Source organism: Chionomys nivalis, chromosome X, assembly GCF_950005125.1.
Source record: "Chionomys nivalis chromosome X, mChiNiv1.1, whole genome shotgun sequence".
NCBI lineage: Eukaryota > Metazoa > Chordata > Mammalia > Rodentia > Cricetidae > Chionomys > Chionomys nivalis.
The window spans coordinates 132,828,928-132,847,441 of record NC_080112.1 but is presented as its reverse complement, the minus strand read 5'-3'; the positions used below and the strand labels follow the sequence as shown (position 1 = coordinate 132,847,441).

Here is an 18,514-nt window from a genome sequence, read left to right as displayed (position 1 = left end):
AAGAGGAGAGATGAGGGAGACAGGATGAAAGTTTCTTGGTTTTTTTTGCAGCCAAAGGAGTTCTGTAGCAACATTTCTCTAGAAACAGGAACTCCGCTAACAGATCTTTATTTCCATTTCCTTGTTCAGAGAGAAAGCTGTCACACAGCTTCTTGTCAAATGTAAGTTCTCTTTATGTCTGTCAGAAAAAAATGCCCGACAGTTTCATGCTTCTTTTATTCAAGGAGGAAAAACACTAAATACATTGCTGCAATTTTGCCATCTGTGCCTTTTCAGGAAAATTGACGCAGGCTATCTTGATGTTGGTCAGAGACAGTGAACTATTGTGACAAACGCCTCCTAAATCCTGCAATAAAAGTTTACTTCTCTCATACCCAAAATCTAATCACTGCAGATAGCTTTTCACTCAGTGGTTCAGAGACCAAGGTTCTTCTGAGTGGTAGTTCCAGCATATCTGAAGGCCTCAGCGTTCTCTGCTGAGTCTCCTGTGAGTGGGCAAATAAACTGAGCAATAATCACATAACGGAATATAGTGAAGATAATAAATGAGCTACAACCATATGCAACAATATAAATGGACTGTCAAATATAACCATGACGGGAAATCCAGATGTGAAAATAGCACATGCATGATTCCAGAACAGGACAAAGCAATATTGGAAGTCAAGATATTGCTTATGGGCTTTTATGTGATCCTTCTAGAGGTGAAGCGGTGGTTTCCTCACCTTTTATTGCATCTGTTACATGACCACACCAATTGTTTCCTCAAGAAGAAAATAAAAAAAATGGATGAACATCTAGCCTTTCCCTAAATGCCAGATCTATACTCTCCCCTCTCTATAATCTCTCATGCCTGAATTTGAATTACAAAGAACAACGGACAGGGCATTATGGGAGAAGATTCAGACAGAAAGATTGGATATCTGCACCCTGTCCTGTATCCATGATGCTAACACATCCACACCCGACCTCCTTGTGGCCATCAGAAGAATCACACACCCTGAGAATGATTGCATACTGGTAGCCAGATGAATTGTACTTGTGAGACATGAGTTACACTAGCCAAGCCAAAAAATGGAATAACATTTGTTGTCCCCGTTTCCCCCAAATTTTCAGAAGGCCAGAACCGGAAAATGTACACTAGTTGAGGAGACCCAGGAGCTGGGTTTTATCATTTTTTTATGCCTACTTCCTTTTCCCAAGTCTCTTGATAATAATAATAATAAAGCCATAAAAATCATGCCACCAGTAGCATAAACACATTAACCCTTTCTGTGTACAGCATGTGTATATCACAGCTGCTAGCACTACCATTGGGTCAACTCACTAAATTTTCACAACTCAGTGAGATCAATATCACTACTGTTTCCCTTTCACCAATTAGGAGTTTGAAGCATGTAGACTAAGTGCAAGATCACACAGCTTGTAAGTGGTGGTACTACAAGAGTCAAAGACAACCCAGGATAGAAATGCAACCTAGTAATCTTGATAAAACTCCCAGTACCTAGGGGAACGTTTAGATATGTAATTGTGTGTGTGTGTGTGTGTGTGTGTGTGTGTGCCTGAATGTGTTTATGAACATCATGGCATGCAAGAGTCCATATAAGTCAAAAGAAGGTGCCGAATCCTCTGGAGCTACAGACAATTGTACTGGGCTTCAAACCTGAATACTTGGCTAGAGCAACATGCAAACTGCCCAGCTCCTGAGAACCAACCAATCTTGACCCTAAGCTTCACCAGTTGTAAGGCTTGATTCGCTGGCTGATCAGGACACACACACACACACACACACACACACACACACGAGGAGCGAGGACTTGGGAAGAAAAAAAGCCCAAATTGAGAAAAAAATAAAGGTACTTTGTATAGATTTTTGTTTTGTTTTTAATGTTTTCATTCATCTTGTTTAAGATCTATTAAAACCACTGCCTTATTCATAATTAATTATGAAAACCCAAAATGGCTTCAACCTTACATTTATAAGCCAGTAATCTAAAGAGTCTGCTTCTCTCATTGTTTCTCCTGAAATGTGTTTGTAAGTGAACCCTATTTCTCTTTAGTACCTGCTACTGTACAAGCAGCTAAAGATTTATTTGTTATAGGACATAAAACAAAGGGTTAAATCGAAGCCACACAAGGGGCAAACTTAGGCAATGCATTTTTCTTCATGCAATTGGGTTAGTTTTAATTATCAAAAGCTAAAGTTTTGCCAGATGAGCACTAGGTGACATTTGATACCTGATAGGGCTCCAGCATTTTCTGCCTTAACACCGAATGTATTTAACTCAAATGGTACTCTTTGAAAACACTCCAAGTTCCTATTTCCCCACATCCTTCTGAGTTTGCCACCTTCTCCCCTCAACATCCAAACACATTGTTAGAACTTCAAGACCTATTTTCTCATGTTTGTACAACAGATATTCCCTTGACTTCTCAGGGGTTTTCTATTTATTCCCACTGTACTTCCCTCTCTCAATTATGCTCTAGACTCATATACTCAATAAACACACACCATCTTGCAAAAGGGGAGGGCTGAAGTGGCAGAATTCTGGTGCCAAATTAAAAGGGGAAATACAGCTTTAGTTGCCTTACTAAAATATAAATACAAGCTTGAGGAATGGAGTTCACATGCAGGCTGGAAAGAAACATAAATATTGATACTGTATTCTCGTGAACAGTATGTCTCAGTGGCTGTCATCTGCTCTCATAGTTACTAGCTCTTCGCTCTTAGATGTCTGGTACGAACAACAAAAAAGAGTAGCTGAACTCTAGAATTAGGGTTTTGTTTCACAAATCCAGATGTGCTTAGACAGAGTCATCAGAAATCAGATCCTAAACATCTTTTTTCACCCTTCATAAGAATTCTGAGCATTGGAATAGGCTTAAAGTGCAGTTACAAATTGGTATTTTTTTGCAGCTTGGAAAACTGCTTCAAAGGCAAGAGATCTTTTTAATGTCTTCTGAAATGTTTTTAGCTTTAAAAAGATCCTGGTTCTAAGTTATTCCTCAGGCCTCCGAAGCCAGATTCTTACCCTTGTCTAAGCAAGCCCTATTTCTCCATAAAACCCAGCAGCAAGATATCATAAAAAAAAAACTCACACCAAAAGCAAGGAAAGAGCTCTGCTGCTGTTTATCTTGGAAGTCCAAAACTTCTTGATATTGCAGAAGATTCTATGGAGTCATTTTCTTCTGTGGTCATATTTACATGGCAGCCCCAGTTAGAAGTATACGTTAGGCCACCCAACTTCAAACCCTGTTTTTCTATCACAACTGTAGTATTTTCAAAGAAATATTGACAATCTGGAGTGACGAGAATGGTCTCTGTCTTATGGTAATATGAATTACAGAAGTAGATTTATTAATGGCTGTTAAAACTCATCACTACACATTCAAGTTCAGTATATATTACTGTTATAACATATACCATGCATGGGGAGATTTCAAGGGGTCTCACCCTAGACAAATAACTACAGGAAACTACTGAACTGCTGGAAGGAGAATTAGTACCCCCAGGAATGAGCTCCGATATTGGTTGCCCAATACAGAGTGCTCAGTCTTGAAACCATATACATCCAAACAACAAAAACAGATTCAAGAGGTTATATGTATATATATATACATATAAAATATATATGATATATCTACATATCCACTATATATCTCTGTGTACATGTATGTATACAAACATACACATACATATGTATATAACAATAATAATCAAAGAAAAAGAGGCTATTAACTTGCTAGCAGAAGGCACGGGAGGGGTTTAAGAGCATGTAGCTGGAAGGAGTTGAAGGGAGGAAAGGAGGGGTAAAAGTAATGTAATTCTATTTAAGTGAGAAACATCATTTAAAGGGTGTATTAATTAAAACAACTTTTATTTTTCCCCAAGACAAAAACTAATTATCCAACAAAACTCTCAGAGAAGTACCCACTACCTTAGAGCACCGGTTTCATGAGTCACATTGGACCTCCATGTGAGAATCTGCTCTCCTTGAAAGGATCACAAGAGACTACAGCATGGGTTCCTTGAGAGTAAGTCTATAGAGGACGAGGGGGAAAGGGTCTTCTTTTCCTTTCGAGTTTTGCCCATCTGTATGGGTTGAATTGCCCAGTCCTACCCATGAAACCAAAATGTCAACAGCTCTATGGTGTATCCAATCACTTTCCAGTGCTTCTACCAAAGCAGTCTCTGCTCTTACTGCCATCAGCCGCCTGTTTGCTGTTTCTGCTCCTACTCCCCTGTCTCTGACAGGTCTCCCCACACAATAACCCACGTGACTCTTTTCAACTCTAATTCCTCGATCTTGAAAAATTGCCACTCTACTCAGAGCACAACTGTATCTGCCAAGGCAATGGCCTACCGAACTCTGTGCTATCTATCTCGTCATGCTGGCCCATCCCCCTCACTCCCTTCCTCATCTCGTCTACACCACCACTAGGACCTTTCGTGCCTCCTTATCATCACTGAATTATGCATGACTTGTGTTTACCTCAGGGCCTCTGTACAAGCTATGGTTTTCCTCTATAAACAGAATCTTCATCCGTCCATGTGCACAATTAACAACTTTACCTCCTTCTGATATTGCTCAGATGCAGCTTCTTCAGTGAGGCCCACTAGAATACCCTAACTGAACAGGACCATCCTAGCCCCACACAGTTGAATGCCCTCCTTAAAAGGCTTTGGAATTCCCTCATATATACTGTTGTATGGGGTTTATCTTTCTCCTTTGGAACACAGGCTTATAGTTGCTTTATGTTTGCTTATCAAACATAAGTGTCTACAAAAGTGTCTGATATATAATAAATGAATAAATCTGAATGATAAGATAATCACTTTTTGTATGATTATAGAAGTAACAAAAATGGCCATAAAATGAACCTTAATTAATGTCTGGTCATATTGAATATCAGAATTTCTTGATCAGCTAGCTACCTCCTTCTTCTGACCTTGCATTCCACAGATTCAGGCAGAGACTTTCACCTACTTGGAAGGAGCAATATATACCTTCTACTCTGTCTGATGCAGTATAGTGTCAATATAAGCGTTGATGTGCCAGGCACAGTTCTCAAGACCCACTTTAACTTCTCTCAATAACATGATGCAGTCAATGGTGTTATTTCCACTCCATAGCAGATGAAGTAAAGATGATACTCAACATGCTGCCAAAAGTACTATAATGTTGAAAGGGTGAAGATGGTATCAGAACCCACACAGTCCAATTTCAAAATCCATAGTCCTCACCACAAATGTTCCCACTTTCCTGGCTCACCAGGTAGTACTCAACCTTCCTCAAACCAAGCTTAAGGAAGCTCCAAAGGTCCTAAATTCTCAGTATTTTCTTATAGAACAAAGAATATGGACAGAAGGTCATCACTGAGTATCCTAAAAGAAATAAAGAAAGAGACAAAACTCTAATTCTCTGCTTGTCACAAACAAGGCACTCTAGAGCATGGGAAATAGGCTATAGGTTCCAAAGAGTCCCCTTGCAGTGCTGCAATACTGTTATTCCACAGCCAAAACGACAATGCTGCTTTGTCAAAATAAGCTTTTTACCTATTATATACAAGAAGATGAAAATGGCTCATCTAATTGCTATTAATAGTTTCAGTTTGAGCCATATTAACCTTATTTTCCCTTTGAATAGAGCTATTAGGCCAGGAGATCAAAGGAGTGCTACAAACATGTGATATCTTGATTTCAGCAAACCATTTGACAGTTGCTCATGATGATAGATCTTGTGGGCAAGGTGGAGAAATGTGGTTAGGATGGGGAGGTGTGGGGGGGTACATTTGTGGCTTCTGCAACAATGGCATCCAAGGAATGTTGATTAATAGATGTCAGCTTAGAAAGATGCTGCTAGGAGCTCTGGTCTTGTGTCCATCCGAACGATAATTTTATCCGAGATGTGGGTGATGTCATAGAATCATGTTTATAGTAGCTGCAAAGAACAAAATGCCGGGGGCACCAGCTGACACGTTAAATCAAGACATTAAACCATCACCACTGATTGGAAATGAAAGAGCAAAGCAAGCAAGATTCAGTTTAACAAAGACAACGGAAGAGTCTCACAATATTTAAGCTTAAAATATCAACTATACACAGAATCAAGGAAATCTCAAGATTAAAATCTACCATGTTAAACAAGGCAATTTACGGGGGCACAATAGCAATAGTTAACCAGCAGCATAGTATGCTGGTTAAAACAAAGGTCACGTCAGACCTGATTACTGACAGAAACAGAAGAAATAGGTCTCTTCACATTCTGTGCCGGAAACATATGGCAACCAGGAAAAGCGGAACTAAAAAACTTCATTGGGGGAATCTAAGTAACTGTAGTCATCTAACCTGGCATGAAGAAAGTTTAGGAGAAACCGTAGACATAAACCTACCGCTACTTAAAGAGACTGGAAAAGAGATTAAAAGTAGATGCTACACAGTTTTAGCGGCAGAACTAGGACAAAAGGCTAGCGTTACAAAACGATGTGGTGCCAGTGTAGATAAGGACTTTATAAGCATAAGAATCATCCGGCAGTAAACCAAGATAGGCTTGGCCACTCTAATGCCAGGGGTCTCACGGGGACTACCATTTGGTACATTTCTGGATGGGAAGTGTATTTCTATGAGTTACTAAGATTTTTTTTTCCAAACTTAAGACCTCCAAATTCTGTGACTCTTCTTAAATTAAGATTAACTCTGTATGTGTGTGTGAGAGAGATTCTGAGACTGACCACACAGTCCAAACCGACCTAAAAATCAAATCTTCCAGCCTCGACATCCTGTAAGATAGATTACAGGCATGCACCACCACCATACCTGCCAAGTTACATTTACGCTTGGCCTATTTCATTTTGAGGACCTTAAACACTTAAAAATTATTTTTTCAGAATAGGGATGCCTATATTCACAGATAATTTTCTTACTAAACGTAGACCCTCTTTCTCATACTCATTAATGGCTGAGAGATGGGCATTACATGAGAAACAGAAATTGCCTATATCTGTCTTAGTCACTCATAAAGATGAGCTACACGGGGTCTCTGCCCTCGGGGTCACACCATGCTGTGTCCAGTCAGAGTACTATTTGAAATGCTGTTTCAACAAATTTCAAACCTATAATGAAGTTCTTACATTGAAAACCCATGTCGACTTCATTAATTTTATTTTGGTTTATTATTAAGATATAAAATCATGTTCAAGAAATTTTGTAATTGTTGTTTTGTGCCATCACACCCTTGTTATCCTGCTTCAGTACAATGGCACTCAAAACCTCGAATTCCATGATTTTGTGTGTGTTTCTGTGTGGATGCATGTTTGTGTACATTTGTGTGTGTGCACAAGTATAATCAAGTGTATGAAGGCCAGAAGTCAACCTCTGGCATGGTTCCTCAAGAACCATTCCCCTGTTTTGTTCTTTTGAAACAGTTTTTCTCATAGGCCTGAAACTCACATAGGAAGGTAGACTAGTTGATAAGAGAGCCTCAGGGGTTCTCCTGTCTCTGCTTCCCCAGTGCCAAGCTTATAAGCATGTGCCAATACATCCAGCGTTTTACATGGGTTCTGGGGACTGTTTTCAAATACTCAGGTTTGCATGTAAGCACCCTACCCACCAAACTCTCTTTTCAGCCTTGTCCCATGATTGTTTTAATGGAATGTGCTGGCTGGTCTTAGGTCAACTTGACACACAAACTAGAGTTATCTGAAAGGACACAACCTGAATTAAGAAAATGCCTCCAGGGGCTGGAGAGATGGCTCAGCGGTTAAGAGCACTGCCTGCTCTTCCAAAGGTCCTGAGTTCAATTCCCAGCAACCACATGGTGACTCACAACCATCTGTAATGAGATCTGATGCCCTCTTCTGGCCTGCAGGCATACAAGCAGACAGAATACTGTATAAATTATATATATATATATATATATATATATATATATATATATATATATATATAATATATATGAAAATGCCTCCATAAGATTCGGCTGTAAGACATTTCCCTAACTAGTGATTGATGGGGAGGGCCTAGTCCGTTGTGGTTGAGCTCATCCCCAGGATGGTGATCCTGGGTTCTATAAGAAAGCAGGATGTGTAAGCTGTAAGGAGTAAGCCAGTAAGTAGCACTCTTCCATAGCCTCTGCATCAGCTCCCGCCTCCAGAATCCTGCCCTGTCTCAGTTCCTGTCCTGACTTCCTTCAGTGATGAACAGCAATGCTGAAGTGTAAGCCCAATAAACCCTTTCCTCCCCAACTTGCTTTTGGGTCAGGGTGTTTCATCTCAGCAATAGAAACCCGAATGAAGACATGGAGTAAAAGGAAAACAGGGAGAAGTAGCAAGAGAAAATTCTAACTCTGTTTAAAATTCTCACTGACTCTAAGGGTCAGTCCTTACGACTCATGGAAAATGTGAGACAATAGGAGACACTCCATATGTCACTGGAGATTAAAGGTCAATTAAAAGCTCTAAGCTTGAAGACATTTTAGAAAGCCTGTTAGGCTGTTTCACTTTTGTAATGACAAAATACAGAAAAGGCCTCCATGCATATTGGGAGAAAGACGTCTTCATTTCTGCCACATGACTATCAGCCCAGCAGAACCCCAAATGTTTCCTAAATAAAGTACTTCTGTCATTTTTTTATTTGAAAGCCGAGCCCAGGGGCTAGAATGATGGTACCCACCGATCATCACACCAGTACTACAGAGGTACATTTGAAAGGATTCAGATGAGTTCAAGGTCATTCTCCTCTGATTCGTAGGGAGTTTGAAACCAGCCTAAGCTCCATAGCACCCTATCTCAATAAACACACAATGTCAGTCAGGCACGGTGGTGCACACCTTTAATCCCAACACTCAAAGGCAGAGTCAGGAAGATCTCTGCGAGTTCAAGGCCAGCCTGGGCTACAAAGTAAATTCCATGATAGTCAGAGCTACATAGTGAGACCTTGTCTCATGAACAAACAAAAAAGGTCCAACCCCGTACAATGGGAAAAATCTGGAGGAAATGTGTTGTTGTGTTGTTATTGGTTGGTTATTAGGTAATTATAGCCTAGAATTATTAGCCTTTGAGAAACTGCTTTCTTCTCGACCATTCTGGGATAGGTTTAAAAGCAGTTTTGAATGGAGCAGTTAGGAACTAATATTATCTCAGAGAAACTCATTTAATAGAGCCAGAAGAAAAGAATCAACCATAGCTACGAAAATATTTAAGACACATTAGCTAGGCTAAAGACGATTGCTATGCGCAATAGGTAGGATAGGCAGAATGAGGGAAAAAAAAAACATGATCTTCCAAAAGCATAATGAATTAAGATTAGTGCTACCACATAACTCAAATGATTCCTCCCCCAAATGTATTAACTCCCCCAGTTCTTTCGGGATTTAGCAGTTTTCGTATCTGCTATAGCTGAAACCATGCTTCTTAAATAGGGAGCCCAGGACCATCAGTGGCCCATCCCACATGGCAATCACCAGCACATTCAAAGGCTGGCTGATTGAGAAGTCGAGATGTGCTTTGTCAACACAGACTTGAGTTTCTTTTTCCCTGTTCCTCCTCACTGTCACAGTACTATAGAGTTCCCATCCCAATAATTCCAACCGTGGCCACAGTAGTTGATAACAGAAGCTATTTCCAGACCCACTGCAGAACATTCTGGAAGATGTATCTGATCTACAATACTGCATAAAATCTTTCAAGGAAAAAGGATGAAACACATCACCTGGATGCTTGTCTTGGACTTTATCTTCAGCATTTAAAGATCCAACAGATTAGGTTAGGATGGAGCACAGCAATAGTGTCCTTGCCTGACATGGGTGAGGCCATGAGTTCAATCTCAGCACTACAAAGGAAAAAAAGATCCAGCAGATTGCCCCAGTTTGGGCTTCCTGAGAAGTACATCCAGTCCTGAGAAGTTTCAGTTGGAGGTAGAGAGTGGGAAAAGGAGCAACAAATGAAGGCTATGTCACCAGATACATCATAACCACGGGCGACTACTGCTCAGTTCTACTGGTGAATAGTATGGGACATACTGGAGGCTTCTCCCATTCAAAGAACAAGGGAGCTATAGCTGGAGTCCACTTCTGAGTGCTGTCTCAGGGGCACTAACTTGGTGGTACCTCTGGCTTTCCCTATATGCAAGGACAAACCTGTTCCATTTACCAACAAGCAAACAAAGACAAAAGTCTCAGGCAGCGTGTGCAGTAAGAAGTCTTCAGCAGGGGAGATAGGAAGGTTAAATGAGATAAGGCATGCAGAGTACTTAGTGCAGAGTAGTGCAGAGGCTGACGAGTAACAAAAGGAGGAAGTGTTAACAAAATCAATCAATCAATCAATCAATCAATCAATAAAATGAGACAAAGAGGGATGACCCAGAAGGTAAAGGTGCTTGCTGCCACTCCTGAGGGCCTGAGTTTCATCCCAGGGTCTCACATGGTGAAAGAAGAGGACTGAAAGCTGTCCCCTGAATTCAATAGGTACTCTAAGGTACACATGCGCACATGCAAATAAATGTTAAATTTAAAATAATAACAATAATAAAACATCTACTTGATGAGTGACAGAAGTATCACTATAGTGAAATGGTAGTGATACCTTTGCAGTAACTGGCAGTGGGACAATTGTGTATCTATGTGGAGAAAATAATCTTGTCTCTTGCCTCACACCACTTATAAAAATCCATTCCAAATCAGATGTGGTGGTACACAACTTTATTCCTAGCATTCAGGAGGTAGAAGCAGGTTGATCTCTGTGAGTTCAGGGCCAGCATATTCTACATAACAAGTTCCAGGACAGCAACGATTACCTACATAGAAAGATCGTGTCTCAAAAAACAAACAAAACAAAACAAAACAAAGAATCCATACCATATAGATAACAGATCTAAATAGCAAAGGCAAAATAAACTTTAGAACTGATGAGATCTATTTATGGCCCAAGGATTAATGAAGAATTTCTTTTAAACAGAAGAGAAACAAAAAAATTATTATAAAGGAAAAACCTGACGAAATGGATAACATAAAAATATAAATGTCTGCTCATCAAATTATAACACTAAGGAAGTCAAAAGGCAAGCTACTGAAAAATAACATTTTGCAGTACATAAAAATGACAAATAACTCATATTCACAAAATAAAAAAATACTCAGAAAAAAAACAATAAGAAAAGGGAACCAAAAACTTTATTTAGCTGGGCGGTGGTGGCGCACGCCTTTAATCCCAGCACTTGGGAGGCAGAGGCAGGCGGATCTTTGTGAGTTCGAGACCAGCCTGGTCTACAAGAGCTAGTTCCAGGACAGGCTCCAAAACCACAGAGAAACCCTGTCTCAAAAAACCAAAAAAAAAAAAAAAAAAAAAAAACTTTATAAAAAACTTTATTTAAAGGGGAGTAAAAGAAAAAGGAAGGAGTAAAGGCCTTGAACTGCTCATTCAGAAAAAAAAAGGATATCCAAACTGAATTTTAAAACACAAAAATGTTAACTTCAAAAGCTATCCAAAATGCAGCTTAGAATTACTATGGTTTTATTACATTTATTGCCAGAGTAACTATTGCTTAAAAGATTCTAGTCCTGGTGAAGTTGTAGAGCAACAGGAACTCCTGGGAACATAAAGCAATGCACGCAGATAGAAAACAGTCAGATGGCATATATTAAAGCCAAACGTACCTATCCCCCTTGACCCAGTAATCCCACTTTTAGATGCATACCAGTCAGTTGGATATAAATATGCTCACGAAAAGACACAGAGAGGTAGCTTATTTGGTAGAGTACTTGCCTAGTATGAACTAAGCCCTAGGGTTGATCCTCAGCACTGCCCAAAGCCAGGTATGCTAGCTTTAATCCCAACACTCCAGAGGTAAAGCAGGAAAAGAATTAGAAATTCCAGATTATCCTTAGCTCCATATCGAGTTCCAGGCCAGCCTAGGATATGTGGTCCCTTGTTTCAAAAAACTACAAATATAGAAGGTATGTAGCAAAAAGCATTCATGACTGTAGAGTTAAAATAGAAACAAATATCTATCATCAGGAGAATGGATCAGCAAACTATGGTAGATACCCACAACTTCATGCAGCAAAGACAATGACCAATCATTATGCATGCACAACATGGAAGATCCTTATCAGTGTAATGCTGAATGAATAATGTAGACACTAAGAAGTGTGCAAGCACTTACGTGAAGTCCAAAAGTTTTACATAAATCTAGTTATTGGAAGAGAAAGTCAGGGGCGTGCCTACCCTAAGAAGGTGGACTGACTGGTAGAGGACACGACAATGTGTTGTCTCTTGATCTGAGTTTTCCCTTGAGTTATCTGTTTTGTGAAATTTCACCAACACAAGCACATAGAATCGGCGTGCTTTTTTTTTAAAGAATAAACAAGACATAGGAATGTCAGGCTTAACGCAAATTTCACTAAAAAAATTCAGTAACTAAATGTAATTAGCAGTATCCAAAAGGCCAACAACACGAAATGTCTAAGGATGCACACACAGTTTGGCACTGAGTCCCGTGAAGTAATTCCAAAGCCTCGGGTGTTAGTGACTGAAAAGCTGGACTTGCTTCAAGTTTATGGCCATAAATCTCAGAAGGCTCTCTGTGCAGCCGGATAATCCCACTACACTTCCTTACTGCATCCACGCTCCCCCGGGACAGCCTATTCACACCTTGACTCCTCTCCTCACATTGCCAACACCCTCTCAGCAGATGATCTCATCACTTACTTCACGGAGAAAATAGATGTCATTTTTTAAATGGCAAGGGGAAACACCCGGCCCCACCTCCACCGCTGTCAGTCCACCGGCTCACCTCACCTGCCTTTAGGCCTAGATCTGTCGCTTTCCCTCGAGATATATTTTCATCTTAGCCCATCTCGGCTTCTCAAGGACTTCATAACTATCCAGATCTCTTTCCCGGTACCAATTTCCTCCTCTTTTTGGAAACCAAGCATGCGCAACATGCTGATACCTAAAGAAGTTTCCCGTCCATACTTTGTGTAACCTTTACTCCAGTTCTCTACTTCCCTTCAAAGCCAAACTCTTTACAAGAGCCACCAGTCACTGCCATTTCCTCTTCTACCCATCCTCTTCTTTCTCTACCCCACTCCTCCACACATGCAAAGCATGTACTCTGTCCCCCACACCTCCTTTTGGCTTCCACTGTATCACACTGTCCTGCTCGTCATTCTAGATTTTTATCTCTCAGCACTGGGATCCAACCCAGGGTTTTGTACATGCTAAACGAGATCTACCACTGGCTTACATGTAGCACTGGTGATGTTTTGTTTGTTTTATGAAGCAGGATCTCTCTCTCTCTCTCTCTCTCTCTCTCTCTCTCTCTCTCTCTCTTTCTCTCTCTCTCTGTGTGTGTGTGTGTGTGTGTATGTGTGTGTGTGTGTGTGTCTAGTCCAGGATGGCTGCAAGTTACTGATGTAAAGCACAACATCCAACTCTCCTAGACTGCTGAATGTTCTTTTTCATTCTTTCTCTTCTCCTATGAAACTCAAAGTCGGGCTCCCCTGGGCATCAGCACCAGTTTCCTCCCTTCCGGGAAATTCAAGCATGCTTAACAATTGGTACCTTTCTGCAAGTACCATTCTCCTTGCCTGTCTCTGCTGTCCCTAGATCGGAGGTGTCACATGGCCTTCTTCATCATCTTCCTGTCTCGCATCTTCATCTTCCCGTCTCGCATCTTCATCTCCAGCTTGGGCTTCTCTCTTAGGCTTTCCCCTCACACATCTAACCCATCACTTCAAACTTAACAGGCCTCAAACAGAAAGCTACGGATTGCATTCCCTTCAGATAAAAATGTCCACCTTCCCAGTAGCCTTGTGTATTTCTGTAAATGTCATCACCTGCTTTGAATAACTGAAGCAAACGAAGCTACACGTCTGACCTCTGAATTACTTTTTCTAATAACCTGTACCTAATCTACTCAGTAAGTTCTATCAATTATATTTCCAAAATGAGTTAGTTCAGAATCTGACCACTTCCTCCTTATTTCTAGTCTCCAGTACTAGTTGACTAGATAGTAACTACCTTACCAGTCCAAACTTGCCTCAAAAGTGACTTCACAGAAGTGTATATCAGATCAGGCCAGTCACCGAAAGACCCCTACCATGAGTCAGGGCAACAGGAAGCAGCCCTGAGGGTAGAACAGCAAGAAAAGTGTGCGATCTGGGAAGGAAAAAAATGGGGGTATAGAGGCACAGACAAAATTAAGAAACCTTTTCCCTTTGAAATACCTTCAGGCTGGAGCAACCATAAAGGGGGGTGCACAACATAGTTGATACCACCGGGGTTCTGATCAGCCCTTCTGCCTTCCCAAGAGAACCCCTGCAGACACACATGTGTAAGACCACAGGCTTTTCGTAGCTATCCAACCCTCAGGAACATGCTCAAATCATATATGGGACTGGCCCTGGACGTCAGATAATTTTGCTCGGGTGCTACTTCCCATCTACCCAGGGAGAATTGGTGCAGAACCATTCCAGCCTCTTCATCCTCCCCTCCTCCTAGTGAAGCGCATCTGCCATGGCACACCAGTCAAGGGGCTCAGGCGAGGCTGAATCCAAAGCGTCTGCAGTAATAACCCCTCACAACAAGCTTCAGCTTCTACCCCTCCTGCTTCACTTCCCCACCCCGCCATGTGCCTCCGTGGACCCCCTCTCAAACTACTCGCACAGAAACCCCTGCCTCAGGCTCTGAAGTTTGGGGAAGTCAAATTAAGATGCAAAATGTTGTACCTTTACTCCCATTGCTTATGACAAGAACAGTGCCACCCTACATTGAAAGGGATAAGAGAAGAGAGAAAACAGGACACCAAGTATTAAGAAAACATTTTAGGGGAAAAAAACTGAAGAGGCAGGCCAGTGAGATGGCTCTACCAAGTAAGCCTGGGTGACCAGCGTTCTGTCCCTGGAATGTACATAGTGGAGGAAGAGAACTGAGTCTCCACGTGCCCCACCCCACCCCCACATCATGTACACACACAATAACAATAGTAATAATAGTTTTAAAACATTTTAGAAGAAAGTATTTTAAATGATTAATTTTAAGACCTTCCCTGGGTATTAGATTAGGCCATCTTTATTTATTCATGTATACGTATACACGAACATCAATACACTAATGATCCCCTGACTCCATTTTCCATCCGTTTATACTCTGATAGTGAAAATGGCTTGAAGGGACTATTAGCTCCTAGATCCATAACTGCCTACCTGGTGCCGCTAATAGAAAGGCAAGTGAGGAGTGCTACTTTGGCAGTGTAAATTGTGTTTAAGAGCTATGTTTGAGCCACACGTGCACATGGAAAATGAATGCACCATTCAACCGTCTGCAGAACTTCCCTCCAGTTCTTTTGAAGTGAAGTCACCACTTCCCCCTAACCGCACTACCCAAATATCAGCACTGTTGAAAGTGAAGGGCCTGTCCCTGCTGGGTGGTTTGGGGTAAAAAGGAGGCAGGATTAAAGTGCTCATTTCCAGTCCCAAAAGTAAAATACGACTTGGCCTAGGGCAATCCTAATTCTTTCCAGAACTCATCCCCGGAATTGCCCTTTTAAACAACTAGTCATTAACCCAACTCCAGGTCTTTTATAGCTGCGAAAGCTGATCGGGCACATCATTTATTCATTACGCTTATTATTATTGTTATTGCAGAAAAGCAGTGAATTCCTGGGGCGGGGTTCAAAGAGTTCTTCCAGGGAGGAAGGGGTGAGGGAAAGGAATGGCTAGGCCAGCAGGCCCGGCCAAGAGGCTGGGCTGGGCTGCCCAACAGAGGTGCAGGGAAGTCCTCCTGGGAAGTATGCTGCTGAAGCTCCTCTGCCTGGCGCAGCACTCAGTGACCACCTCACACCAGAGCAGCCACTGCAGCAACAGAAAAGGCTTCTTACGTAAGTCATAACCGCTGACATCACCTTCCCCCAAAGCATCTCAACTGAACCAGGAACCAAAGGACCCACGTGCCAATCCAGCACTCTTGTCCACCGCCTGGGTCGTTTTCTAAATGATTCTGTAGCTGCCAGGTTTGGGAGACAGTGCACCAGTGAGAGAGGAGTGAATGGCCCTTAGAGAAGTTAACAGAGACTACTTTCTAGGACGTTTACAGTGTTGCAAGAGTGAAGTCAATGTGCAGGGAAGATGCCCAGGGGTCTTCTAGATCTCCTTCCTCACCCTCTCACTGCAACCTGTCTGGCTGGACTGGTTCACACCTAAGTCTAGATTTGTGCGACAAGGAACTAAGGCAGAGGAAGAAGAGCCTGCAGCATGCTCAGAAGACAGATACTCCAAAGAGGCATTCATTAGGAGCCCTAGGTTACTCAGGACAGAAAAGACGGGTCAGAGAGCTCTTTCCCGCCCCCAGGCATTCCTCCCCTCCAGTCCCTCACTAAGGCCTTTGCTGATCCCAGGGTTCTTACTAGAGCACCTTGGAGTTTATTCTAGGCAGTCAGCCAGTGATGCTGGACTAGGTCACACACCTTCCAAAGGCATGAGTCCCGGGCACCCGAGGTCACAAAAGTGTGACAAAGCAGCTTGTCTCCCACAGACATCTTTAAAGGACACCCACTACTGAAGCCCCCAATGGTGTAACCCAGTGGCTGGCTCCTAGAAGGTACAGGAGTTGCACCCCTCCCTCTTCCCAAGGACATGAAAGGCATATATGTCCCAGTGGTAAATGACAGACTCTCTCTACCTCTTGTCTGCCTCCTAAATGCTTGCTTCCTGCCCGTTCTCAACACCACGAATGTCTATGAGTTGAGAGGCCGTCCTTTTAACTTTCTACTCTAGGTGCCTGTATCCCTGCATGGGCCAGGGGCCACCCTACCTACTCAACCCGGGTTGACTGGGGTAGATCTCCGAGCGGAAGAGGGGAAAAAAGGCAAGAGTAAGGTGCAAGTTGCAGCAGGCACCGCGCCTCGGGGCTGAGATTGCGGCGAGGCAAGTGGGGACTGCAAGAGGGTGCGGCGCTGGAGCCTAGTACCCTGGAGGATAGAAGGCGCTGGTACTCACGCACTGCCTCCTGCTTGGGGTCCAACGTGCTGAGGACGCGCTGCACGTTGCCGAGCTTGCCCTGAAGCGCCCAGACGCGGCGGTGAGTAAGCTGGATGTCGCTCTCGAGCTCTTGGAAGAGGCTGCACGCGTGCCGGGCCACGTCTGAGAGCTGCCGGAGGACCCTGGCCAGCGCAGCGTTGCTGACGGCGCACAGATCTAGCATGAGCAACATAGCTTCGGCCGCAGCCGTGGACGCCTCGCCCGTGGCCGATGCTGCCTCCGGGACCCCAGCCACGCTCTCTTCCCCGGCCTCGCGCGCCTCGTCCGGTGGCTGCTGAGCCTGCTCGGCCGGCGCCGGCAAAGACGGCGGAGGTGGTGGCAGTGGGAGAGGCGCAGGGGGTACACGGGGAGGCTCCTCTGGCCCCGGTGCCTCGGCCTCTTCCCGCCGGCCAGGCGGCTGTAGGGGCGGCGGCTCAACGCTACCTCCACTCGTGTCCTCATCTGGGCCGAGAGCCGGGCGCCGCTGCCGGCAAAGCCACTGCGGCTCCACGATCCGCTTGGCGAAAGGCATCCCGCACAGCCGGGCCGCGACTTTCCGTTCTCCTCTGAGTGTCCCTTCTAAGCTAGGGACCTGGCGCGCCCACCTGAGCAAGAAGAGGGCAGGAGTCCGGCAAGGAATGAACCGGGCTGTCCAGACACGCCAAGGGCTCCTCTGCTCACCTGGCCTCCTCCTCTTCCCCACCCTCTCCTTCACAGCTTAGTCCGACCTGTCCTCCTCCGGGTGCACGGCTGTCTAGGAAAGATGACAAGCGCTGGGCAGAGAAATCTCGGGGTGTGCTTGGGTCCTCCTCACTTGCTTCCAACCGGGGTCAGCTGGCTCAGCTCCATCGTTCCTGAGCCCGTTGCCGCCGCCCTGGCCACTGCCGCCGCCTATATAAATGGGCGTGCGTGCGTGTGTGTGTGTGTGTGTGTGTGCCCGCGTGTGTATGTATGTGTGTGTGTCCGCGTGTGTGGATGGGTGGGTGGGTGTGAGTGTGTGCGCGCGCCTCAGTTTGAAAGTACCCCTGCGCAGGCCTCTCCCGCGCGCCCCTCGGCCGCTCCGGGGAGCGATTGCGCCTGGGATCTCTCTCCCTTTCTGGGCGGGGAGGAGGTTTCGGAAAGGCGCTCTGAAAACCCGGACAGAGGAATCCGCCTCCAGCCCTGGCTCAGGAGGCGGCGCGGGGGCGGCGGGGCGGACGCCGGGCGGGGGAGGCCAGGGCGGAGTGGGGCGCAGCGCCCTGTGCGGCCGCTGGGAGTCACTGGTGGCCGGACCGCGCCTGGTGCATTCCTGCGCCCAGACACTTTCTCACACACATCTCAGAGGTTAGAATTGAGACTGTCTGGGAGGTGGGGGTTGGGAGTTCTCAAGTTAAGAGTGTGGGTGCTGGTAGCCAGTTCAGAAGAAGGAAAGTATTGGGGATGCTGTGGATTCGTGTTGGAGCAAGTCGCTCTGTAGAATTCCAGCTCTGTCAAGTTTTTTGGTTCTTAGAGGGGGAAAC

General features: G+C 44.0%; 1 protein-coding gene across 2 annotated transcripts in view; it reads right to left on the bottom strand.

Annotated features, from left to right (window-relative positions):
• Nhs (NHS actin remodeling regulator) overlaps positions 1–17,547 on the bottom strand; it is a 328,052-nt gene extending 310,505 nt beyond the window's left edge. For both annotated transcript variants that reach the window (XM_057759684.1, XM_057759685.1), the window contains exon 1: positions 16,995–17,547. In XM_057759684.1, the coding sequence (XP_057615667.1) occupies positions 16,995–17,547 (553 nt within the window). The remainder of the gene's footprint in view (positions 1–16,994) is intronic.
• Positions 17,548–18,514: the final 967 nt, after the last annotated feature.